Source organism: Haliaeetus albicilla, chromosome 4, assembly GCF_947461875.1.
Source record: "Haliaeetus albicilla chromosome 4, bHalAlb1.1, whole genome shotgun sequence".
Lineage (NCBI taxonomy): Eukaryota > Metazoa > Chordata > Aves > Accipitriformes > Accipitridae > Haliaeetus > Haliaeetus albicilla.
The window spans coordinates 5462252-5488944 of NC_091486.1; the positions used below are offsets into that span (position 1 = coordinate 5462252).

The following is a 26693-nucleotide window of genomic DNA, read 5'->3' on the forward strand; positions in this document are numbered from 1 at the left end:
TCTTTAGAAGACAAAGTGACTTCTCAATTGTATAATGTTTAGAATGCATATTGTGTGCAATTATTTTCTGCAAATCTTTCCCCACAATCAAGGATATTTTCCTTCTTGCGCTATGTACTCTCTCTTACTTTTCTTTTTTAATCAACAATAAAAGTTTGGCATACAGATATGCAACAAAACACAGCTCTACTGCCATTACTTGCATAAGGTCTTGCCTGGTTCTGCATGCTAAGAGCACTACTGTAACAGCAGATCCCAAAAGCAAAGGTTGTGATCTGAACTGCTTGACACCTCAGAAAATTTGGGGAATTGAGTAAGACAATCAACTAAAGAAAGCATAGTTTCATTTGTAGCTTCTGGTTTAAAACAAAAGAAAAATAATAGGGAAATTAATAAAGAGGCTATTTTTCAACAGATGTAAATAAGAAGTGATTCTAAAAATGTCCACAGAGTTACACTATCATAAAAGTAGCATGCGAGTCAGGTCCTTGAACCCTGAAATCTGTATACATGCTGTACATTTAAAGTGTCCACCATCCACAGCTCTGACTCTGCATTTTGTATGCATTTCTGTCAAATACAGTATCATGTGGCTTTCACAATGAAAAAAAAAAATTAAGAATAAAGACAACTAAATTCAAGAAAAAAAATGCATTCACTGATCATGTTATATACAGATTACAAAAGAAAAGGGCTGATATACGGAGAGGTCAGAAGATTTTCTGCAACCATCGATTAGGTTTTACTGAATATTTTGGCAGGGGCTTTGCTGGTAAGGTCACTAACAAGGCAATTAGAAGAGAGAAATAAAACATAATGCAGAGACCATTCCACATTGTTGTGTTGAAGATCTCCCACTTACACCAGTAAAAACAGAGTACTACTTATGTAAAAATACACACTCGAACATCTCTACGATGATGATTCAGACCATTTTTGTGCTTTTTTAAAACTAATTATAAGTTTATTTTTTAAAGAACTTCTTGCTGACACCATCTAATAACTGTGTGATGTGGCTAAGTCTTTTAATTAGGCAATATCCAGGTCCCTCGGATAGAAATTAAACCACAGTCACAGCAGTAACCTCCAGAAGCGGACAAAATGCTGTACAGATGTTTTAAAATGACAACAGGTCCATCTAATGCATATCTAATTCAAAGCCAGCAAAGGTTACTGCGCGCCTCGTAGGACATGCAGGCAAGAACACTCTCAGGCTCAGGAAACAGCATTTTCTCCGAGGTAAGGACCACCAGAAGCTTCATATCCATCTGAGTGCAAGGTGGCTTTTTTCAGTTTGCCTCCTCTATACGGCTTTTATATTTAAAAACATACAAAGAAATCCAAATACCAATCCCAGCCTGAGCCCCTCCACATTGTACTCTCAGTGCTTCCTCTAGAGAGATCATGGAAAAGAAAATTATCCCTCCCATGGCAAAAAGCGGTGACTTAAAACATTCCTGGGAGGCATCCAGATACTATACTGATCCTACAGTATGTAGAACAAAATAGCTTATCATTCAGATTATGCTCTTGGACAAAGCTGGATAGCTTCAAGGACGAGGGAGTTACCCTAGATCAGTGCCATAAATGTTATTATATATGAAACAGCTGCAGGATAAATTCTTTCATATTACACATAGGTACAGTTGTACTTTCAGCTGTCTCACTGTTGAAATACTGTATGTCTTACACAGATTTTTCTATTTGTAAAAGACGCTTACAATTCTTAGTTGCATATGAATGAGTAACCCCTTACAGCTGCAGTGCATTGAAACAAAAAACAGTATCACACCAGATCTGTGGCAAGAGCCAGGGCATTGAACTCCAGGAATTCTTCATATGAAACCTTCCTACAAAGTGAACTTGGTAAACAGGGAAAAAAATATTACTAAAGAAACTAAAAAAAATGTTAGTTAAACGAATAGTGTGATTAAGAGAACAAAGCAACTTCACCCATTTGTAAGTACGCTGCTCGTGACCTTTTTTGCACTCTTCACCTCTCTCCTATTTTTTTCTTCTCTTTTTTGAATCATCTGAGAGAAATCTTCCAAAACCTCTTCAAGGAAACAGTCTACAGCCACAAGACTTTGTGCTAATGAAGCTCCAGAATTATGAAGCCAGAGGTCAAGAGGAAGTCTTCCATGTCGTCTGGGCGGAATTTGAGATTAGAAGGGCTTATTGACTTGGAGTAGAGGGTGAGTAAAGCAGGGGAAAGAATAAACTCCAGTTGAAAAGTTTACTAGAACCAGGAAACATTGAATATTGAGAAAATCTGTAAACTAACCTAGTTACTGGTGCCTCAGCAGCCATATTAGTACTGACTGAAAAGCAGCCTGTCATGTTATTTTCTTTTTTGATAACCCGCATCAAAATGCACCTACCCAATATCAAACTAAGCCAAATAAAGGAAAGAGGAGAACGACAGAGTGACATAAGCACTGTTTCTGTTCCAGTTGCTGACTGACAACACTGCCATCCCTTAACATGGTTTTATTTAGTTATTACAACCATCTCTCTGTAAATGACACTTAGGATTATTTAAGATTATGTTGTAATCCTTTTAATCCTCAGTGCTTTAAATTTCAGGCTAAACACCAAAGAGCAAACTAGCACTTAGCAGAAATATTTAAAGCATGTGATTTGAACATAAATCTTCTTTTATTCACCACTCCTCTGATGAAGACCTAGTGTATCGCGTCATTCAGCCAGCAAGAGCAAACAGCACGGTATCTCACTGCAAACCGCTACATTTCCCCACATCACGTGAAGCCGTTCCTAACCAGTTCTTTTCCTTGGTGCTAGCTATATCATCAATAAAGTAAATGAAGGAAAATCAGAAGGTTATATTTTATGAGGTGCATATTTTCAGTTACTATGAAGGAACACTTGAAAAAAACCCCACATAATATGTTCATCAAGAACAGAAATAGATTGCATGCACAAATTGGATAGTGTGAGAGACAGATCAGACTTATCCTGTTAAACAGAGAGTAGCTCAATTAAAATGAGTGGAGTAACACTGCTGAAAACCTCATGATCAAGACCAGAAACCCAAATCTTCCTGCCTGAATATCATTTACTTGCAGTTTCCTCTTTTTTTTTCCTGCATCCATCATGTTTCCAATTAGTTTTCTTTATGATACTCCTGTACTCCATCTTCTTGTTACCATCCATTAACTGTCATATGCTTAGATTTTAAATTCAAGATTTCCTTCTTTTTCTTCAAACCAAAATCTCAATAGTCATTTTCTATTTCTAATCTATAATTCATGAACTCAAATTGAGCACCCAGGCTAAATCAAACTCCAAATCCTGCATCTACTCCTAGTACAACATATTAGCAGAAAGCAACCATTGCTCTGTTTGAACCAGAATAGAATGTTTTATTATTCAGAAAGTAATGAAACAAAAACCCACCAACTATGCTTTGTTGCCACGCTTTGAAGACATAATCATACTTATTTCTGATCATTTCAGAGTTAAGCAGCTAACGTATTTAATCAAATAGCAATGCAATGCATCTATATTTAGGTCACAGAAAAAAAATCACCCATGTTCTTTTCATTTGAACAAACCTATGAATAAGTAGACAGACATTATCAATCTTATTCCCACCCGCTAGGGATAAGTAGATCATCAGAAGTGTTTCCTGAAATATTCAGTATCCAGGTACAAACTGACCTCTCCGCTTTCGAACTCGCCTTGGATTCCCTCCAGACTATCTCATAAATCTTCGTTCTCTCTCTAGTCCCCTTCCCACTCTATCTGCTCATGTAGCACCAGTCTCGTTCAGTCCTTTCCTTTCCCAAAATGTCACCACTACTGATGCCAAAGCCTTCTCCTCTTTCACTCTTACCATCTGGCAGAATCTTCTTGTAGCTCTCTGTCTAAACAATGCTCCATCCCTTTTCAAAATGTGTCTTAACATATGTCCTTCCTCCCATGCTTTTACTTCTTAATGTCTCTCCCACTCACTTATTGGCTTGATGAAGACACGTTTTAATGGGTTCAAACAGTAGTGCATGAGTTTCCTTTCTCACATTATTCTGATTCAGTGGAGTTACACCTCACACTAACAGAAGTGAGAAGAAAATGTATTGCAAAGTCTTCATACAACCAGTTTGGTAAATCAATAACAGAGCCTCATTTGTCTTTACATTGGAAATGTATTAGCTGCAATGAATCACCACACCAATATGCATTTCCAAACATAAATTTTGCTTGCTGCAAAATGCGAAATAAACCCTAGAAACTCAGAAGACCTGTCAGTGTGCTCAGGGGGTTGCAGGAGCGAAGGCTAAGGTTATACTTAATCACATTCCAAGTGAAAAAGCTGAAGATTGACAGCAAAACCAAAATATTTATTCTAAAAATACCTAGGAAATGACAAAGCTCCAAGTGTTGTCTCAAGACAACCTGAAGGATGTGGGGGGTATAGAAGCCTAAGTCTCACTGTCTTGAAGAGGACGAATATTTCTAAATATTGCATGCGCTTTAGAAAGATGTCTAGAAAAATAAACCTTGAAAAAGTCTCTGTAACACCCAGTTGACCCAAAGAGGTTTCTTTTCAAGAAACCATGTACAGTCCCTCAAGGGTTTTTTGTGGTCGTTTTTTTTCTTAAATCCCAGACGCGGGCACAGTTGGTTCCTCCAGCATGTTTCATCGGTGATGATGCCAAAGGACTATCTGGTAACTAACAGTATCCTGACCCTGCCACGTTCCCTTCTGCGTCTCTCCTCCCTTTATTGTTTGTATTGTTAAAAATTCTTCATGTTAGAACTCTGGGAAACAAGTCGGTTCATAGAGAATAATATTTTGATGTGGCTTGATGCAACTTTTAGTGAAACAAAAAAAAAAAAAAAACCCTTTCTACTGATATTCATGGGAGATGGATTATGTCCAAAACCTGAAGATGTTGCAATAAACTATTTTAGCCCCTAGATCCTGGAATGTTAACCTTGCAGTAACGCTTTTCTCATCCTTTCATCTTCTTGGGCCTTGATCCTCCTTTTCAATTCAATGGGATTTAGATGAAGCAAGTAAATAATATTTTTTTCCATCAATGAAGAGTAGTCCTATAAGAAATTCATGTCCTTCTATGCTGGCCCTGACAGAGGCAAGCTTTTAAAATCCTCCCCTCCCCTTCCAGAAATGAACCTGGGTCATCACCGTCTGAGGACCCTGAACAGCAATAAAAATAAACAGAGTAACCGCACTGTGTTGGAGCAGTGCTTGTATAAGCAGTTTGAAGAAGTTGTGTTTATGGAAGTCCTTTAGGTCAAGATTCTAGGCCTGAACCCAAAGCAATTACCTACTAAGTTTTAAAAACAAATTGAATATAGAGCATTAATCAATAAATCAACAGGTTTTCAAGTGTTTAGGAGACTCAGTCATCAGAAATCCTTCTCTTAGAAAAACAGTAAACTGATGCTTGATAAAATGTTACACTCCTGTATTGGTAAGAAAAACGCTATATTAAATCAGTCTCTAGTTATTAAAACCAAAGAAATAAAACCTACCTCTTAACAGAGTTTATACTCAAATGAGCAATGAAATGCATGCGTTGGCTCTTACCTGAAAGACATTCTTTCTGCTGGATTTCTCCGAGGTCCACTCAATGCGAGCACCACACAAATCCACACACTCAGGTTTATATCCTGGTTTCTGGAAAGAAAAAAAATCAACCATGAATATGGCCTGACTTTTCACAGATGGGGACAGTTATCAGATAAAACAAGAATAGATCAAGTTTAAGTGACAGATTATTGTAGCACAGCTGCTGGTATTACTGAAAAGAGTTCATTATTCCCTGGTATTATTAAATAACCACTTCGGAGGTGTCTTAACTCAGAAATAAGGTTCTTATACTAAACACATAATTTTTAAAATAATTAGATGGTTTAAAAAGCAGTCTAATGCAACATAGAATAGATGAAAACACAAATGCATATACATTGACCAGACATTTGAAATGCTTACTTTGCAAAACCTCTTGAAAAGCCGTTGGGTTTAAAGGTAAAGTTTTGCGGGCTTTCCAAATGGAAATTTAAACTGATGCAGTTTGAAAGGAGAGAAATTAGACAAGAATATACATCATATCTGTAAGACAAGCCATCTCCTTTCTCCAAACAAATTATCATTTCTAGCTCCTAAAAAAAAAAAAGAAAAAGAAAAAAAAAGGCTTTGAGGGCACACATGACATCAAGAAAGAGCTCAACGCTAGAGTAGCTCCACACAGTTTGCTACTTCGCAATGTCAGTCCGTGCATCCCAGAGTGACACAGCTCTGCCTCCCCAGCTCCTCCGTATGGATGCAAATAATTCAAAGAGCACGTTTGTTTGCCTGGATCATTTACATTGCTGGGAGTTGGTGTAAAGCACAATAATGCTCATTTGCCATCTAAATTCCTTCTCCAGGGATTCTGCCTGTGCAGCAGTTCTGGCAAAGCCCATGTAGTTTAGAGCAGCCTTTGTAGATTAGGTTACTGCACATCCCAGACAACAATAAAAATACTACTGTTAACAGTATAAAGCACTAATAAGTCCCTTTTGGGTAAGATATGGAGTAATATCCACATAACGCAATTAATCAGCTTGACACATCTTTTTTGCTCTCTTGTTCTTAAGCCATTTTACCTTAAAAAATGACATTGGTGATAAAGAAAACAGACTTAACAGAAGTTAACAGTGGCCAGTCCAGCATCAGCTGAATAATCAGCTTTCAAAAGATTGCTCACTGAACTTCTCTGATGTTGTTATTAAAGGTTAAAAAAATGTGTGTTCTCCAGGGTCCTTTTGAGTTGGGTGGAAAAGGACCTATTTAGGTTAAAAGAAGCAGAGTAAGGTATCCTGGTCAAGTAATTTGCAGCCAGAGTCTCTGGAAGTTTTCAGTACTGGAGTTGTAATTATGTTCTCCGTTTGCCAAACCATAAAACCACCATGGTTCAGCTCCTCTAAAACTGACAGTCCTGTGTGACTTTGTTCCTTTTCTTATTTTTTTTTAATTATTTTTTTAATAGAAGAAATATGCTGTTCAAAACAGAAGGATCTTCTTGTGGCTAAATCACTGGAAGAGCAAGGTTTGGATTTTTTTTCCCCCAAGTCTGCCTCAGACTTCCTGCCTGGCCTCCGACTAGAACTTAATCTTTCTGAATTTTTCATAACAGATCTGTTATTGATACTTGATTTTACAAAGATGTTGTGAAATTAATCAGTTAATACTTGCATGGTAAAAGCAACAAAGTTGAAAAACAAACACTAACCGATTAGTACAAAAAAATATTCAAATAGGGGGAAAAAAAACCCAACAAATTTTCAGTATTCCAGTGCTATACTTTTATAAATAGGGCTCTGGTGCCTCCTTTGACTAGATCGTTCCCTCCTTGGCCAGGAGATACCCCAGGGAAGTTTCTTGCCCAGGAATCCATGCAATGACCAGGTCTGCGCCGCACAGAGCAGGCAGCTGTGTAACCCATCATGAACACATAACACAGCCTCGTCAAAGCGGGTCACCTTGATTTCTTTGAAAAAATTATCCAGAAAGGTAGCTTGAGTCTGAAAATACTTTAACAAAGAAGGGCAGCTTTATTCCGCCAGCAGAAAGATTCAAGAAATTTTGGAAACACATAATGAGATGAAAAGAAGAGATTAAAACGTAAAGAAACAGGAAATAGTTTCTTGATAGTGAAGTATACTGGGCTACAGGATATTTTCCTCAGGAAAACTGCTGTGGCATTTCACACTGAAGTGTGAAAAAACAATGGAAAGTCCAGGGAGTTTTTGTAGGAAGACAGACTAATGAACTCGGTAGGATTTTACCATCTCTAATTTCTATGACTGTACAAAAGTGTATGCAGCAGCAGAACTTAGAACAAATCGTAGACTCACAGAATGGTTTGGGTTGGAAGGGAGCTTAAAGATCATCTAGTTCCAACCCCCCTGCCATGGGCAGGGACACCTTCCACTAGACCAGGTTGCTCCAAGCCCCATCCAACCTGGCCTTGAACACTGCCAGGGATGGGGCAGCCACGGCTTCTCTGGGCAACCTGTGCCAGTGCCTCACCACCCACCCTTTCTAAAGCCAGGAAAGTGGCTTTAAGTACTGGAAAGCCACTATAAGGTCTCCCTGGAGCCTTCTCTTCTCCAGGTTGAAGAACCCCAACTCTCTCAGCCTGTCTTCATGGGAGAGGTGCTCCAGCCCTCTGATCATCTTCTTGGTCCTCTGGACTTGCTCCAAGAGATCCATGTTCTTTTTATATTGAGGGCCCCAGAGCTGAAGGCAGTACTCCAGGTGGGGTCTCACAAGAGCGGAGTAGAGGGGGAGAATCCCCTCCCTTGACCTGCTGGTCACGCTGCTTTGGATGCAGCCCAGGATACGGTTGGCTTTCTGGGCTGCAAACACACATTGCCATGTCACATTGAGCTTCTCGTCAACTTGGACTCCTCTGTGCACTCAGTGCACACAGCTTAATGTTGTTGTTGTAGTAATCTGGAGTTTGTTTACAGCTCTGATTTTGTAATAAGCAGAAAAGTATAAGTATGTGCGTCTCCCTTTCCAGAAAGGATGGGGTGCAAGCTTACGGTATTGGATAAGTGAACACCCTCCTGCTATGTACAGCGATCAGCTGCAAAACTGCTCTTTTGGAGAATTTAGCAATTCTGCCCACAACGGGATATGAGGTGTCTATGAACACCGTACAAGACACGTGGGTATGGCATAGTTTATGAAGTTTCTGAAGAAAACTACATGAAAAACCTTTCAGATCCATCAAGCCTGAAACTGTCCATTGCGCACATCAGCCCTTCTTTTGCACCTGGGGAGCTCCACACAAGGGGAAGCTCTGCTTAAACCCATAGGGACCACTGGAAAATTGCCTAGAAATTCATTCCAGCCTAAACATTGTCCTGTGACACAGTTTTCTGGTTTATGCATTACTCAGAGACGCTGCAAGAGAGTAAGTTAAGGTTACTGGGAAAGCCTGAGCACTCCACGTCCTTGCTTCGTGTTTTGCAGTCAGAGCAATTATGTTATATCAATGTTGTTGGAGGGGGTTATGCTGTAAATTGATACAAGTGTCTGCTACAATGAAATCTTCCTAAACATGAATATGGATTTCAGCAGCATTTTCACTCAGTAAATTACTTTGCAGATGGGCTAATAACCTGAGGTTAAAATAACCTCTGTTGAATAAACTATCTCAGGGAATAAACAGACTACTTTCTCTTGGTCAGAAAGACCAACCGATAATAGAATTTAGCACTGGTGAGAAAGAACGGAGCTGTGATCCTTTTAGATCACAATGCCCTTAATTTAAAATAAAAAGCAAGTTACATTCATATGAATGCTAGAAAAAAGCATATCAAAAGCATGACCAGAAATGATCAAGGCAGTAGCAGAAGGTAATGATTTAGCTACATGGGATACAAACTTGCATTTTCAGTAATATTTGTAAACAAGCTCATTTTCTGAATCTCTCCTCTGTGTGCTTTAATTGTTGTGCTATAACTATTACTAATGATAATACCAGATATCATCTCTAGCTTCACCAGAAAGCTATGGATCCCAGTCTTCTCCATGCAAATCAATGAGGAAGTTGTTATAGTGAGTCCTACACCTAGAGTCGTACAAAGGAACAACAAAAACTCCTTTTAGCTATCACTGGTTCTTTGCATTAGAATATTATTAAAGATTTTGGAAAATATAATTTTAAATCACCTCTAAATGTTATCTTATCATCAGGAAAAGAGGTATGATTAGAATGTGCTTTCATTTCCCTCTCTACTGTTGCCTTTTTTGTGAAATATCATTCCTTTTATAACGATGCTGTCTTATTCTAAATTTTCACTTCATGTACTGTATTTAATAATTAATAATTAATGAATATCTTTATAATACAAAGGAACATTAATCGTTTTGTTAAGTTACATCATTTTCCTGTTAACAATAAAAATGTGTTGCTATAAGTCATACTATCGTGAATGAACATTGCCTTTATTACATTATTTAATTAATGGTTGAGCTCCCCTTTTTCCAAAGTAAACTACAGCTCGGAAAAAAAAAATATGTGTAAGCAAATAATTTCTATTGAATTGTTTTTGTATTATTTCTTTTCCACTATCAAAATTACATCTGGTTAAATGGTTTACAAAGGAAATAAGCATTGCATTTTCTTTATCAGATGAGATCAGCGTAGTGCTTTAGCTTTTTTTGATGTGTGAAATTCAGGTTTAAGAAATTGCTTTATAAGATTTTGAATACTGACAGCTCTTGTTGTTTTCAAGGTTAACTCAATTTGTTTATTTACCATTGCATATAAGTTATATGCAATAGACAGAAAATGTAACTTTAACAGCTTTTTCTCACCTAGTGAACATTGAGTTCAGAGCCCCAGTGTTCAGATCAAGCATGGAATAAAAAAAACAAACAAAAAAACCCACACAAAAACCACACTTATTTTTTTCCCCATAATGAGCAAAATATGGCATCAATATGTCTGTGTTCTTCCTGACACAGGAGGCAGTAGATGTTATCTCACTGACTGTGAGCACTGGTGATGACTGAGACTTCAGGGAAAGGGACTGACTTCTCAGAAGATCCCTTCTCATGACACACCTTAATTTTTTGAGTTAAACAGATTGAGATCTGGGCCAGAGTCCCATTCTCCAGGCAGGTCTACTTTAGTATCTAAATTCTTAAAGAGCTAATGGGGACTTTAACCATGTGGAGGAGTCTCAGAGCAAAATCAAGTCTCCTGTGTGTTGCATTTACATGAGTCCATTTATCTCCTGATATTTCAGTGAGGGCTTGCAAAGAGAAAGGAGAAGAGGTAGCAGGCAGAAGTGTAAGACAGCTAGTAAATTATAAGATTAGTTCTAATAAGCTCACCTGAGACTTTTTTTTTTAATAATATATAATTCAAGTTTAAGGAAAACAGATGATTCCGAAAAAAATATTAATTCACACTATACTGTTTTCATGGCTGAATAAAAGTAGTATTTTCCAGCTGTACCAGCACAAAGAGAAGCAGAAAGTGCCAGATTTCACCCTTCACTTACTTTTATTATTTCACCTATTACTTTTATTTTTGCTACAACCCTCACCTTCTTCCCAAAAAAAGGAAAGCATGAAAAGATGTTCTTTAAAGCTGATTTTATGGCAGGTGGCATTGGTAGATCAAGAATATATAGAAGAAAAAGTTTGCATCACCTGCCACAGGAAAAATAGCTTATTGTTTGTGACTCCTGCCAAAGAGAGCACCTTTGTGGCCACCCATCACGCCAATGAGATTTGGCAGGTTCGATCAGGCCTTGAGAGCCTTTCACAACAGGGCTTTGTCAAACCTGTCCCTTCACTGCCCACAGTGTCACACATTTACCGAATTCCCTTTTTGTTGCCCACATTCGGGTTCGTGGGCTCAAACTCGGCAGTAACTAGCACTGAAGGGATACACGCCCTTATTGCTTGCGCAACGTAGCTGTCACATCTCCGCAGACTGAGATCGGTCGTCTTTCCTTGGGGCACAATAAAAAGGTACTGCAAATTTCACTTTGTAGTAACTACAGGCTACAGAAATTGCATTAGCTGCATTAGATGGAGTCATAGAAATATTCAGGAAGGTTAGCGGGATATGGTAGATGTCACATTTATACTACGATAAAAAAATCACTTTGCTAACTTACAATGTTTTCTGCTTTGGTAACACCCTATATTAAGGTGCCATTTATAAATAATTTATTATTATTTATTAATGTATAAGCTACTTTATAGGATGGTAGATAACAACTTAAATTCATGTATTAAAGATGCACATACATGGTTTAATACAATTTACATCTCACAATATCCTTTGCAACAGATTCTCATCGCATCATCTGTTAAGCATTTATTACTAATGCATTTTATAACATACTTTATAATACATTATTTGAGGAAGTAGCTGCATTTAGTGATCATTTTCATAAATAAGAATAAAGCATTTATAAATGGCACCTTAATTTAAAGTGTTACCTTCACATTACTGGGTAGTCACTCACCATTTGTCTCACTTTGCAATTATTCTCAAAATGCACCTCTTAATAAAGGACATGCTAAGTCCTATTTCTTCTCATACACTACATCTGATTAAAAGTTTATCAAGGCACTTTCCTTCAGCTGCTTTCAAACCTTTGAAGGTTGCCAGCTCAGTCTGAATTTCTCTTACGTAAACACCAAAAACTTTTTATACTGAAATAACAGTTGCAAGGAAGCTGAGTATATTGCATGGTTGATTGCTTACCAGGTTGGCTAGCGCCGGCTGCTTGGATTCTTTGTAGAATTCCATTTTCCGAGCAGTGAGAACAATCCAGGACGTGGACCAGTTTTTCCTTAAAAATAAGACAAAATTTAAAAAAGAAAAAATCAGTAAGGCGTGCAAGCAGAAGGTAAAAGATGCTCCATTTGTAAGCTTTGGTTTTAATTATTTCATGTCAGAAACAATGGTCTAAAGCGATGCACTTCCACCAATATCGATTGAGTTGCACCATCCTAATTATACCTGAATGTGGCCTAACGAAGCTTGAAGGGCTTCTTTCTCCTCATTCATGTTTTGAAGCCTATCTATGTTCCTTTTCCACAGGAAAACAGGGGGATTATTCACACATGCTTAAAGTTCACATATACTTAGAGGACTCCAGAACAGCTGGTGCCCTTCTGGTAACTAATACTTAAAATAGGATCGAGAAGGAATAATGTAATTTCAATCTGATTATCCAGAGCTCAGCAAAGGGTCTATTTTGAAAGGTCCCAAATACTTTCTCATTTCCTTAAATTAAAAATTTACAGGAGAGCAAGGAAGATAAGAACGATATCTGAGAGAGGTTTAGGCAACCATTAAACATCAGGAGTTCATGGTGTAGCCCTAGAGAGCTGGAAAACTGCTGGGGCCAGGGGGAAGTCAAAATACACATGGATATGTGGAAGTGTCCCCTGACGCAGAAGAACATAATAATCAACTCAAAAGAAAATGTTATTATATGTATTACATATAATGTGATGTTTCAAACCACCACATAATCATAAACAAATGGACTTGATCTGATAGAAAACTATTTTTAGATCAACATCTCAAGTTTGACTCTCCAATTTGCGGGTCATAACATCTGATATTTACAAAATTACTCATGAACCCACTATTTATTTGCTTTATGTGAATGCAAACTGCAAATCTGAACATTTTAGAACAGACCTGAAAATGCATGAGACAAGCAGGCTGTTTCACGTGGATGTTGTAGTGCATTAAAAGGAGGGAGCTGCCTGTAAGGACATGGAGGGCCCAGGGAGGAGCTGTTAGAAACCCTTTTTCCTCTCTTCTGTCTTCCCTAGTCCCTCTGAGTTTTGTCTGTTTAGGTATTCCTAAGTAACTCAAGCAAACCCATTTTTTATTCTAGCAAAACCTGGCTTTGTAGAGTTTAAAAGCCTGTCAGTCTTCTTCTCGATGCTTACTTCCAGATCCATCTCAAAGCTCTGCTGCACTCAATATCTCATCAAACCACACATCAGGCATAACAACAGGCAGTTTTTCTATTAATGACATTCCTATTCAATATGTTTGAGTCTTCAGTTTGAGGAGCATAACCAATATTACAGATGAAGCCCTAACGCCACTGGCATTATCAGAGGAACTACACTCACTTCAGTGTGGGCAGGATTTCACCCAGCACCATCTAACAATCATCCCTAAAATGCAGCCAACAAGAAGCAACAGGGAAAGAAACTCTCTGTGAAGGAGATTAATACGTCCAAATTAATTAGGGCTGCATTTTTTATGCCATGTTAATGGGGGAAAAAATAAAGAGAGAGACATTGAGGAAGAGAAAGAAACAGTAGGGTTTTAGAAAAGCACCTGACCATCACTGACAAATATTTCCCCACAAAAGGACAGTGTTTGTAAGTCACTTTGAAATTTTCAGCTAAATTTATTACCACTATAAAGCTGTATCCTTAGCTAATGTGAACTATGGTCATAGCTGTGAATTGTGTACATTGGATAAAGAACAGTTCAACCTCAGTTAATTATTTTTTAAAGTATCCTTAGGAAACGAGTGCTGTAGCTGAGAATCACCATCAAGGTAGTGAATACAAGTTGTCTATTGGTAAGCACAACTTTAGTTCTTTTTCATTTTCGCTATTTTTTTTTTTTTTTTCTGCTCAAAGAGGTCTCATAAGTGCACAGGGGAGTAAGTGGCCAAGCCTGCTATGTGCCAGTTTAAACAGATTTTCCTATCAGTTGGATATCCTGGATAAATATGGATTATCAAAGGATTAAAACCCTTGGGATGCAGCTTAGATTCAGTACCCAACTTACACCAAGTGCTTGACATTAGCTATAGAGAGGAACATTTCTGTGTCATGGACACTTCTATTAGGCAGAGTGCTGCTTGCTCCAGCTATTTGTGGGGCAGGTTTTTCTAGCTGAGAAATACAAATCAGTAATTGTGTTTTGAGGTCCCAGACTTATGTGCAATCTTCTTAAAAGATTCAAATTTCTGATCAAACTAGCTGGGAAGTTTGCCAAGATTTGAAAACATTTCATTTCAACCTGGACCTCATTTAAAAAAAAAAAAAAAAAAGTAAATGTAGTTCTGTCTATGGCTTTGAAATAAGAAGTCAACAACAAAGAAAAAAAAAGTCAGTGATAGGTATTTCTTAAATTATATCAGTTGAGATGTTTTACCCAAGCTTCTTTCTGAATTTTAAGGGGACAATGTTTTAATTCCATCAGGAATAAGAAAATACAGTGGTTTTGCAAGAGACTATAGGAATTATAGAAGGTATGAGAATGCAACTGAATTTCACCATATTTTCCAGAAGATTTTTTCCCCTAAATCTAAATTCTCGAGTTCTTTTACTCTGCAATTGTTTCATTTTGAAAGTGACATTTTAAAATCAAAACTTCATTACTTTTGTGACCTAAAGATAAAAGGTATATAAACTAGACAACCTTTTTATCAAATTGTCCATAAAGTCATCTGTCAGCTTGAAAAAATAAAAAAAAATTCTTTAAAGTCTATTAGTCTCTATACAGGTGGGCACACGTTGTATTTCACGGGCTACGTGCAGCGAACTAAGGTTTTCAAGCTTTTCAGAAAAGTCAGTTCACAATATTCTAATTTTTGCCGTGCGGCACCAACATTAGTCAAGAAATCACTTCCAGCCGATGAAGTTTAGGTAAGTGAAAGGAGGAGCCAGACAAAGAGTAGGCAGAGTAGATGAATCCCCGCTACGCACCCTCTGCCTGTGTAAAGAGCCATAAATATGAGTATGCAGAGAAGACCCAGCCAGCACCGACAAGGACATGGCGTGAATTCGTCGAGCCAGCTCCAGCGCCAAAGTCACGGTTCCCAGTCGGAGCTGCATTTGCATTCTGTCAGATGAACACCTGATGGCAGCACGTTATAGCTTCAGTGGTGCTCACAATCTCTGAGGCTATTTAAAAATACCAGCCTGATCTTCAAGGCTATTTAAAAATACAAGTGGCCGAGCTACGCTGCCTGTGCCCGCGCCGAGCCGGCATGCAACGCCAAGCCAAAAAGATGCTTTGTGCTATGGGACCCCGACGCTCAGGGAAGGTTTGGGCATGTCCGCAGGCGATGCCCAACCTACGCACGCTCTGCAGAAGCTTCTGCCAGTGTCCAAAGTGGGGAACAGAGTATTACTGGCTTCAGTGCCTTTTCCCAAAACGCGAGTTACGCCGGTTTCAGATGGTGGCCAGCTGTGGCAGGCTTGGCCAAGTGTTGGCAAAGTTCTTGCTTCAAGGTTGGACTTGGTGACGTCCAGACTCCCTTTTCAGTGAGCATTTCTAGGATCCTTATGGTTTAGCACTATATAGGTATGAGAACTTATTACTTGGCTCCTTACTCCAGGCAGAAAACGTAGTATTTCACATTACTCTCTCATTCTCATCAGTAACATACAGTGCTGGTCACATCACTGCTACTCCTTTCCAGGCATCTAAGTACAGCAAACCATAGCAAATCCTTCCATAAAAGGCAGCATTAATATTCACATTATTTTTAACACAAACAGTGCCAAGTGAGTAAGTGCTGATCACTTTTGATAATCTTGCCTTCGCAGCTCTGTGCCGTCACCACGTGGTGGTTCCTACATCCCATCCTTGACTCCTGAAACACACACTCAGCACATAAAATTTGCCCACTGGAAAATATATTGTTGGTTTGCCTGGTGCCTTAAGGTTGTCCTCAATATGTGTATAATATATATAATATAGAGCCTAACACTGACACGTGATGATTGCATGCAAAGAGCCTGTTAGCTGCTGTCACTTGGTTTCTGGGACTGTAATCATACATTGGCTTAATACTGAAACAGTGGCAGTTTGGCTATTAGCAGCAATAATGGCTAGATATACTTAAACATGCATCAACTCTGAATTTTGCAACCGATAAGTTCCATAACATTCACATATAATACCTTAATTTCTTGCCACCATCTGCTATTTTAGCTTTTAGAAGATATCCTTCTTTCTCCACTACCTGCAAGAAAGAAGAAAAAACATGTCATAACCATATATTTTATTCAGATGAATGAATCCACTTAGTACATGTATAAGAGTCTGCATCTAGCTAATCTAGTGTGGAGGCATTTTATCACTAATTCTCAGTTTAGTCACCTATTGTTTTCCAATACAGTCAGTTCTTTTGAAAATTTGCAAACAACGCTTAAAGTCAATTAGTACACAGAACTAGTCTTGGAAAAAAAACCCTAATAATATTCTATTTGTTCAATTAGAAGAAACTTATTTTAATGCAGGCAAAGTTTCTAGCTATAAGTAAAAGATGAATTAATTGAAAATATATTGTAGGCAAGTCACGTCAAGGTATCATTTCATATATTGAGTTGCAGGAGTCCACATTTCAATGATAGCTATGAGGGACAGACCATACTTCTGTAAAAGCTTCTTGATTCTTATATTCTAAAGATAGTCATGTTTAGGGGCAACCAATATCAGAGAAACATTAAATATCTCTACAACAGGAAAAGTTACATTGCCTTCATAGGTGCCACGTTTTGCTTTGAGCTGGCACCGAATCAAGGCTCACGCAAGGTGCTAAGAAGCAACATGCTTTTAAGTGGTGTTGCCTTTCAGATGAGCTCCGGTATTGAGGCGCTCAGCCCTCACGGCCCCTAAAAGGTCACATTTCCCTGGAGCGTGTGCATCTATGTGCAGGGAGAACCTGTCTTCAAGTTTCCAGCTGAACTAAATGATCTCATAGTATCTCGCAGAAAAGCAAATCGAGCAATTCTGTCAATTCTCGACACGCGAGCTGAAACGCGAATTGTAACAAAGGAAAACACAGCTGTGTTGCGCATTTTCCAAAATACACCCCAAAAGGCAAAGCCCTTAGCTATTACCTATAAAAAGCAGCATGTGATATTAGCAAATTGATGTCACCCTTGAAGATCCCACACTCTGCTATTGCTGTTGCTGAAACCTGGTCCCTTTTCTGTGGGGTCAGAGCAGGCTGAGGACTCTGCCGGTGCGCACGAAGCTGGGACGCCTGGTTGTAGGGTACCAACGTTGTACTTGAGTTTTGGCACATTAGAAGCAAGTCCTAGGCTTGCTGTTTTGTTTACATTTCTCTCTCTTAATTTCTGCTCCTCCACATCTCTGAACACTTTCCTTAAGCCAGAGGTCCTTGCAGACACTCGGGTCTCTATGATCTGCTGAAACATCCCTTGTATAGCTGTGATATACAGTCTAGGATAGGGGTTATTTTTGGCTATGTGAATTTATATTTAAAAACTAAAAACCAAACAAAACAAGATGACTGGTCTTCAGCCAAACCCGTTGACCTGCCATCTCATCAGGTCTCATTAGCTAAGAATGTCCCAGTCGTGTCAGTAATGGGAAAAGAAGTAAAATTGTGATTGAGAGTGGGTCTGTTTTCCCTTTCAAACACTACTGAGTCAATGCCTGACTTGGGGATTAGAAACTCCACGTGGTCTTTATAGTAAATTGTGTCACAAGGCTATCTTGTAACAACTTCAATAGAATTTTGCTGTCTGCAAAGCCATTAAATAGCAATAAAATATGCTTTAACATGGAACATAAAGATTTTTAAACCAAACATATCTGTTATTTTGATTATACGAAATATCATGTTATTAACACTGTAATACGTTTAACTATTTCCTTAGATTTTTGTCTATTGCTGGTACACAGCATTTAGTGAAATGTATACTGTGTACATGTCTGTCTGTACCTATGCAAACGTCTGTAGGTCTGTGGACAATGATTTAGGTGACATTCTCAAATGGGTACACAAGGATTAGTGTGTGCATTTTCTATAATTTGTACTTATCTCATGCAAATTCCTGTCATGCATATCATTGCCATAGAAAACCCAGAGAGAAAGTATGTAGGGATTATTGTGCAGAGTCATGTCACTATTTATGTAGTGATGGATGGATGAATTATTAGAGCTAAAATAAGACTTAATCCCCATCTCCACCTTTTTTTTTTTTATATCAAACTTACATCTTTCAATATTTTTCTTCCCCTTCTAACCCTTCATTTTTGTAGCATAAAACTTCTGGTGCTTGGCCAGGGCCAGAGATGCCAAATAACATATGAGAAAGGTTATTCTTTTTAATATTTCTACCCATCTGGAAACAGAAATTGGGAGGAGCATTGGCGAACCATTCAAGCTGTTGATTGCTTCTCTGAATCAGACCCAAAATCTCATGTTTTCAAAGTTTACCAACCACCCTTCCCAAACTGTTATTTTAACCAATCCAAAACTAAAAGCAAATGTGATTTTCAACATCAGATCTGAATCACCTCTATGCTCACATTTTGGGAAGTTAAAAATTGGATGTACTTCCAGATGAAAATGTTGCTGCTCAGTCATATTTTCCTTACAATTGTCATGAGCTAAAATATCAAATCCACTAAAAAATGTTGGGCATATAAAATATCCTGATTTAAATCACATAGCTCAAATCTGCCATTTGTTTTAAATTAAACAGCTCAAAATTAAACAGCTCAAAAGAACAAGATTTTCAGTTAATGAGACCTCTCAGTGCTCAGCAAAGTAACTTCCACATGTGTATTACTTTAATTGTATTAGTACAGGTGCTGGCTTTAAAAAAAAAAAATTTGCATGGTCTTCATTAATTGATAATGTGCACAATTTTCTCTGTAATTAGTGTAAAGGGCATTTATGGAATTACAAAACAACTTTACCACAAAGACAAATAAAAAGATTTCTAGGATGACCCCAATATTTTTATAAACTCTGTTTGGGGTGCTATATTCCCCTTGTTTAACATCTGTTAATATCCCTTTTTCTGTTCTACTTGTTTTCAAGAAAATACTTCCAAAACAGCTCAGTATCAACTTACAATATTTCTGCAAATAGATGGCATTAGATTAAAAAGAATACCAAATATATCCTAATAATATGCTCTGTTGTTTCTGTCTCAATAAATATCATCATTTGTTGTTAAGCTGCTGCCCTTCCTGCACCTTTTCAACATATGGAAGGTTGAGACAATGACCCAAAATGCCCTGAAGAATTAGCACAGAAATAAGAAAATGGAATTATTGTGTAGGGTTTTGTGTTTGTGGACTGTGGGTTTTTATTTTTAATTTGCTTTTTAGAAGAATATTGAAGATGAGAGTATGGATGTGTAAATATTTGAGTTTCTAAATAATAATAAAAAATACTGTCATGAGCTAACAGTACTAGAAACTATAAGGAAAAGTAATTATCACTATATCACATATAGGTTCTATAATTTTCTTAATTAGAAGAATTCAAAGCTTCTGAATCTACCTAATCCTGAAAAGTTTGCGTAGGTGAAAGTACCACCAATACCAGCATTTCTTTGATGAATTTGTATTTGCATATTCATTTTCTCTTAATAGAAAAACCTCTATGCTTCTCAGTCCCCCTAGATTCTTTTAGTGCCAAGCAAATTTTGTTAAATTTCATGATCACTTTTACTTATAAAAATTTATATCAATATTAAAAACACCTTAGTGTGGGCAAAGACAGGACAAAGACAGGACAAAGACATGGTCGCATTCCTTTATACCAAGTTTTAATACTGATGAAACATCAGTCTAGTACAACTGAATTAACAGCAAAGTCAAGCTATATAAATTGCTTTGTACCTTCTAAAATTATTCTTTTTATTGATTAATCAAAGTCGCTCAAATCCCTTAACATCTTGAGGCATCCAAAGCCTCATGTGTTTATTCTTTAGTAAAGTATGTGCAACATTTACATTATAAACATTTAAAATAACAAGAGTGATTTATCAGTTCTATAGAGCAATTGCTTACCGTGTGGTCCTGTGTACTAATGATGTCTGCAAGCGTTAAGTTATGTTGGGAATGATTTCTTCTATGACGATTTACCTAAAAAAAAAAAAAAAAAAAAAAAATTCAAGGATTTAAATTCAGAGTGGATTCAAATACATGCAGGTAAAGGTGGACCAACAAATTTAATTACCGGGCCACACAGCATGCATTGGATGGAGTTTTGGACACGTGGTTTCTTTCAGTACCACATTTCTGTGGAAAGGGGTGTTCCTCTGAGCCCTGTGTATTTGAAGTGTACAGCTACTAGGCTCTAAAAATCTCTGGAATAAACGTGTTTCTTTGTGATGTCACATTGGCAAATTTACCTAAAAATCAACCAACTGATAATAGCCATTTTAAATTATGACTTTTCCATCAGGAATCTCAAAAATTGCTTAACCGGTTAAGTGCTCTTAAACCCACTTTACAGAAATGGGAAAGATGCTAATTAAAACCTCAAGGCCACAAAGCAAGTCAATCAAGAAACTAGAAAGAAATTGGGAACAAGCACATAATAGATCCAGTACATTTAAACTGCTTTCAAGGCTATTTCCAAAATCTCCATGACTGGAAGGCTACAGCAATACTGGACGCTGCTTCTACAATTGTTCCCGTGTCGAGTCTGTGTTTCTCCAGTTCCCTCTTTTCTAGGAGGAAGCCAGTATAACCATCTGTGACTTAAGTCTGGGAAATTATTGCATTATACCAGAAATTACTACAACTAAATAAAAGTTTCATCACAAATCAAGCATTTGGCAGAGCTCAATAACATTTTACTTCCTTACAAATCTGCAGCAAAGAACGCGTCACCCAAAAGCATGTCCATGTCTATCTGTGTGTGTGTGTGTATATATATATGTATATGTAAAACTTTTACTGTTTAAATTCAATGTCAATCAATAATAATATAATTTGGAGTTGGGATCCTGTAAAATTCAGTGATTATCTCCTCTTTTAACTGAAGCTGAAAAGCAAACAACAAAATATAGTCTCAACTAGTTTCCACTGTATTCATCATAATGCATTCTCTTTTTCCCTATTAAAACAGAGTTAACCAAAAGTCATAATGTATTCTGTTTATATTCAAGTGTCTGAATATAGAAAATGTTCTTAATTAATCCAGAGGGCCACGCTCAAAAAACAGTTAAACATATTATGATCCCATATTTTTTCTCCACACATTGCTTTCATGTTTATTTGTAAGCAGTAACATTTTTAAGCCTTGAAATCTATATCCTAGATATTGCTCTACTCTCCTAGTCAGAGCTAATGAGCTTAATGAATTACCAGTTCTAAATTTAATACAAACATTTCAAAGAAAGAGATAAAACATTCCTCACAATTCAAAAGTTTCTCTGACCTATTTATGAAGAATATCACTTAACAATTTCATTAAGGGTGAGTAACAGCTGGTGACATGGCTGTGTCCTAAAGTGTTTTTCTCTCTTAATATTCTGCATCTTAAGCAATCGAGCTTTCATAAGAAATACTTTAGTTAGTGGCAGTCTCTCCTTTGGGGAGAAAAAAAATGTCAGACCACATTTTCTGTATTTTGCAATCTTGTTTTCAGGAGTGTCATGTTCCTGTTTTATTAGCATGTAGGGTAAACAAGAATGATTTGCTGATGCTATTGAGAGAACTTCTAAGATTACAGTCATTCTATTTAGATTTTGGATGGAACTTAATATTAATGCAGGCAGAGACATGTATATAAATTCAAAATAAATTAATTCCATTTATCTTTTTCTTTATCTTTACTGTTCAACAACTCTGAAGGTTCTACAGTGCTCAAGACATATAACTAAACTATTCAGGTCTAGATCATAGAAAGTCTTTCTCACCCAGATCCCCCATTCTAATTATTCCTTGATATACAACAGAGCATATTGCCCAGCGATGCTTTCTAAAATATATTCTTCACTCATCCAAATTAAATAACAAGACACACCACCACTCCAAAGCATCTATTTTAACATTCAGCTGCTCTCTCCAGGAATCACACGTGTCTGTTGGGGGCCCTGTGTGCAACTTTGTGAAGTGTACAGCACCGATCAGAGCTTTCGGTCGGGTCTTTGGTTCAGCGATCAGAGCATTAGCAAAAGAAATGCTCACATCTGATAGATTCTTTTTCGCATGTATCAGAAGCACTAAATCCATCCACTACCAGATGAAGAAAGGGGATAGTAAAAAGTACTGGGTTTGTAATACTAGCAAATTATCAGTGGTAGTGTAATAAAAAGACAATAGTAAGATTGCCAGGAAACATGAGAGGAGAAAAAAAAATTAAATTCCAGTTATGGATCATATTATGTGCTTTAAAAACCTCTTTGCTGTATGCAAAGCAGAAATGTTAAGGAAAACTGCATGTGTACAAGGAGAAAGAATAGACTTCTTGCCTAATTATTTAACACAATACTTTTTCTAAAAAGGTTACATGCTTCTCTTATAGGGCAAAAATAAAAGAAATAACATTACTTTGTAGCCCAGCAATGAGCAATCTCAATCAAGAAAGTCCTGAAGCTCCACAGTCTGAATATAGTTACAGAAATACAACCAAAATCCACAGATATGTAAGCCAAGATCAAGCTCTTCTGGAAAAAAAAAACCAAATGTTTGGCTTACAAATGGAATTAATGGAAAGTTCAACAAAGTTCTCGCTCATTTCTACCAGCCTTTTGGTTTAGAAAAAGAACTTTAAAAAAAAAAAAATCAAAACAGCTTGAAAAAACTCAGCAACAACAGAGGCAATATATTCTTTAAGACTGATTTTATAAAATTCCAACAGGCCTTATACAAATTTGGTCTTAAATATATTTTGCAAATACTGCTGAACAACTTAGTTATACCACTTCCTTTATGATACGTTTGGTTCAATGTTAAAATGTTCTTCGCAGAACCTGGGTGACAGTAGTCGATATATTCATGTTTCAATGCACTCACAGTTTCCAGTGGTGTACCAAAATATTCAAAAAGGGAAGTGTAGGCTCAATTATTTTAATTCTTTCATTCAGTTTTTAATAGATAGACCATAAAGGAGATGTTTTGAGATTTTTTTTTTCTCTATAGCTCCTTTTGATTACCCTAATAAACTGAAGAAAAACCTAAATAATATCTGTCACAAGTCCTCTACCTCACCTCCCAGGGTATGATGAAAGGCAGAGATTTACAGGAGAAGTTCGTGAGATCCCTTTTTGGGAAAGGCAGCTTATCAGCAGTTTTCTGATTTGACGAACATTCTTCAGTCAGCAACAATGTCACCTGCAGCATTAAAAATCCACTCTGTGAGCGCTTGCAAGTCTGTGGGCAAGTCTGGTTTTGTTAAATTCAGCCTCAGCAGCCCCCCCTTCCCTTAGCTAAAGGGTATCCATCTCCTACCAGAGTTATTTCAGCATCTAAGCACTAATCCGTCATCATCCTTTCTACAAAGGCAAAGCCTCCATTACGTATGCCTGGTATCCCGGCGTGAAGGGACAACCATCTGACAACTGCTGTTTTAACACCGATGAAGTAAATTGCAATAACCTGATGTTTAATTTAATTTCTTTCTGTGTTCCCATTTGTTCTTTAAATTCTCCCTCTTTTTGTGGGAATTCATCACGACTAGCTCATTGCTACTCTTTTCAAATAGCATGGCGTTGGTTTAGAAAGAGACTTGGAGGACTGATTTGGATTTTATTTCCCATTACAAGCATATTTCTGGCCTAATTCATCTAGTCAACGAGAAGCAACATACTTCTTTTTTATTTCAACTAAACCTAACAAAACCAACTAGCATTTCTCAAAAGGCCCAGACAGGCTGCTCTAGTGCAAAGTAGAGGCAATTCATTATTTCCTGAAACATCATTCCGAATTCACTTGTATCCCTAAATAATTAAGATAATTCTAAGACATCTCTAAGTGGTTTCCAAAATTATCAAATAAGCTATTCACCACATGTTATTTACCCACAAAAGTCACCTACAAGTAACCTGGGAAAACCACAGTTTGTTCAAACAAGCAGCACCTGGTGCAGCAGAGCTCTGCTTTGGATGAGAAACCCTGGGATGACATCTACCTGCCGTTTTCTCCATCAATCACTGTACTGCTCCATCAAGGAGGAGGTTCTCATGGAGGTTTTGTTAGATTTCTACCAAAAAACTGTCACACTGTTCATGCCTTGACCTTTCTTTTTGGGGGTCTAACTACTGATTTGTTTCATCCTACCCAAGTTGCAATCGTGTCTGTGGAGATTGCTTTATAAACAGCCCAAAAAAGAGAGAAAGCCCCTACTGTTGAACCCCTACTACTGCATGTTGCTCTGCTCTGGACCTGATCCAGCAAAGCACTCTGCAACGGGCTTAAGTGTTTTTCTGGATCAGGGCCAGAACACTCCATTCTTTATAGGATCGAACTTACCGGTGGCAGCTTGAAAGTTTGCAATAAAAGTACAAACCAGTCACAAACTTTTGTGAAAACCATTCCCTCAACAGAGAAGGAGGGGTGATACCTGATTTAGTGATGCCTGTGGTCATTTTGTTCCCCGTCACTCCCATAATGCAGTGACAACTTATAATTGCTTAGATAGAGAAACTTAAGAAATACTACAATGCATTTCTGTTAATGGCCCCATCCCTTGAAAGACACCAAGGCAATGGCAAGAGAAAGGAAAATCCCATAATGTTTTACTCGCTGTCATGCTCAAAGTGATTTTTTTGTTTTAAAGTCTTGGGCAGTATGGCAAGTCCATCATTATCTACAGAAATTATTTTTGAAACAGCTCTGCTGTGATATGGTGTCTCTTCTGCTGCGAAAGGCACCGAGAAAACCCCACAGGGCTCCCCACTCAGAGATGCTCCTTTGTCATCTCAACAGAGAAGGGGTTTTGGTCCATCCTCGAGAGATGGACGCTGTCAAGGAACAGCAGGAGCAATCCCCTTCCCCTCCCGACCCCCTGCTGCGGATGCTCTCTGTGCATTAAAGCTGTGCAATAGCTCAGCCCAAGACCCCGTTCGGTCCTGGGGAAATCTCCCCGTGTCCCAGCGGGCTCCTGGCCCGTGGTTGTGGGTGCTCCTGGCTTGCTCTGAAGCCCTCCCAACACCATCCTCAGGAGGGTTACATTACAGCCACACGTTTTGGGTTTTTTTCCTCCTTGCTTGTCCCAAATAGATTTCTTCAGAAGAAAAGGTAATGGAGACTACAAGGCAGTATAACATGACATTAGTTCTCTCTGCCTTTTTTTTTTTTTTCCTAAGGCTTGCAGGGAAGGAGATGCGTGAAGTGCAGTTTCAGTCCTGTCCCCATCAGCCCTGCTTTGCTTCTCACCCTCTGTCCCCATCCCCAGGCCCCCAAAAACTCATTATTAGACAGGTGACCAAATGCTTTGCTCGGGAATAGGAACTTGCATGGATGGAGCTTTTGTGCTCTGGCTACAGACCAGATAATCTCTCTATGCATCATTTAATAAGAAAACCACTTCACAGTCCTTACAGGCTTGAGTTTGTTACATATGACATACTCTCAGCAGAATCTGCAGACTGAAGTCAGAGGAGGGGGGGGGGAAGAAAGCAGGATTGTGTTGCATTCCCCCTGCATGTCTCCCTTTGAGCACACTGCCCTCTACCCTCAGTTCAGATCTCCAGAGCCTGTGAAAATAATGATAATGGTTTTGCTTCCCTTGACCTCTTGCTCCCTTATAAATCAGAATCCTATAGACCTTTCCCACAGCGCGAGGGTCCTCCTTCGTATTCGAGCCTGTGAAGGTATGTATTTTATATCAAGGCAATTTAATCACGTGGGCATGCTCCCTGACTTCAGAACTTGCTGTAGACAAGCGCCGCGGCGCTTTTACTGAGGGAGTGTCTCGATTTATTCAGCTACTTCATTCATGAAATAAAAGCCAAATAATTATTCAGAGCCTAGTTTAAATTTCAGCCAGCGTCAAGATGAACTGATTCTCTGTGACCAGAAAATAGATAATTCTAAAAAGTCTCACAAAGTCTAAATAGTAAATAAATAAATAAGAGTTTGATTACAAAGCATGGCCTGTTTGAAACTATGCCACCTTCTTCCCCAAAATTGTTGGAGGGGTGATCCAAATTTGCATCATTGCCCAGTTTGGGCTAATATTTTAACTCCAAGAGTAAACCTACAGCAGGCACTAGGTACTTTTCTCCATGAATTGCTTGCTGTTTCCCAGGAGCAGATTTTCCCTAGAGTGGGAGCCCCTTTGTTCCTCTCTAGATACTCAAATGGACTTTGAAATTTGTCCAATTGATCCTTGCTTTGAGGGAGTCCCAGCTGATGTAGTTGGCTTCATTTTTAGCCTTTTCAGGAGTAGGAGACCTGCCA

At 38.1% G+C, this 26693-nt stretch overlaps 1 protein-coding gene across 1 annotated transcript in view; it reads right to left on the minus strand.

Annotated features, from left to right (window-relative positions):
• ARHGAP15 (Rho GTPase activating protein 15) overlaps nucleotides 1-26693 on the minus strand; it is a 330335-nt gene that overhangs the window by 262172 nt on the left and 41470 nt on the right. Inside the window, exons 4-7 of the mRNA XM_069780763.1 lie at nucleotides 20349-20423; nucleotides 16469-16530; nucleotides 12276-12363; nucleotides 5576-5665 (exon numbers count right to left, since the gene is read on the minus strand). Of these exons, the coding sequence (XP_069636864.1) occupies nucleotides 5576-5665; nucleotides 12276-12363; nucleotides 16469-16530; nucleotides 20349-20423 (315 nt within the window). The remainder of the gene's footprint in view (nucleotides 1-5575; nucleotides 5666-12275; nucleotides 12364-16468; nucleotides 16531-20348; nucleotides 20424-26693) is intronic.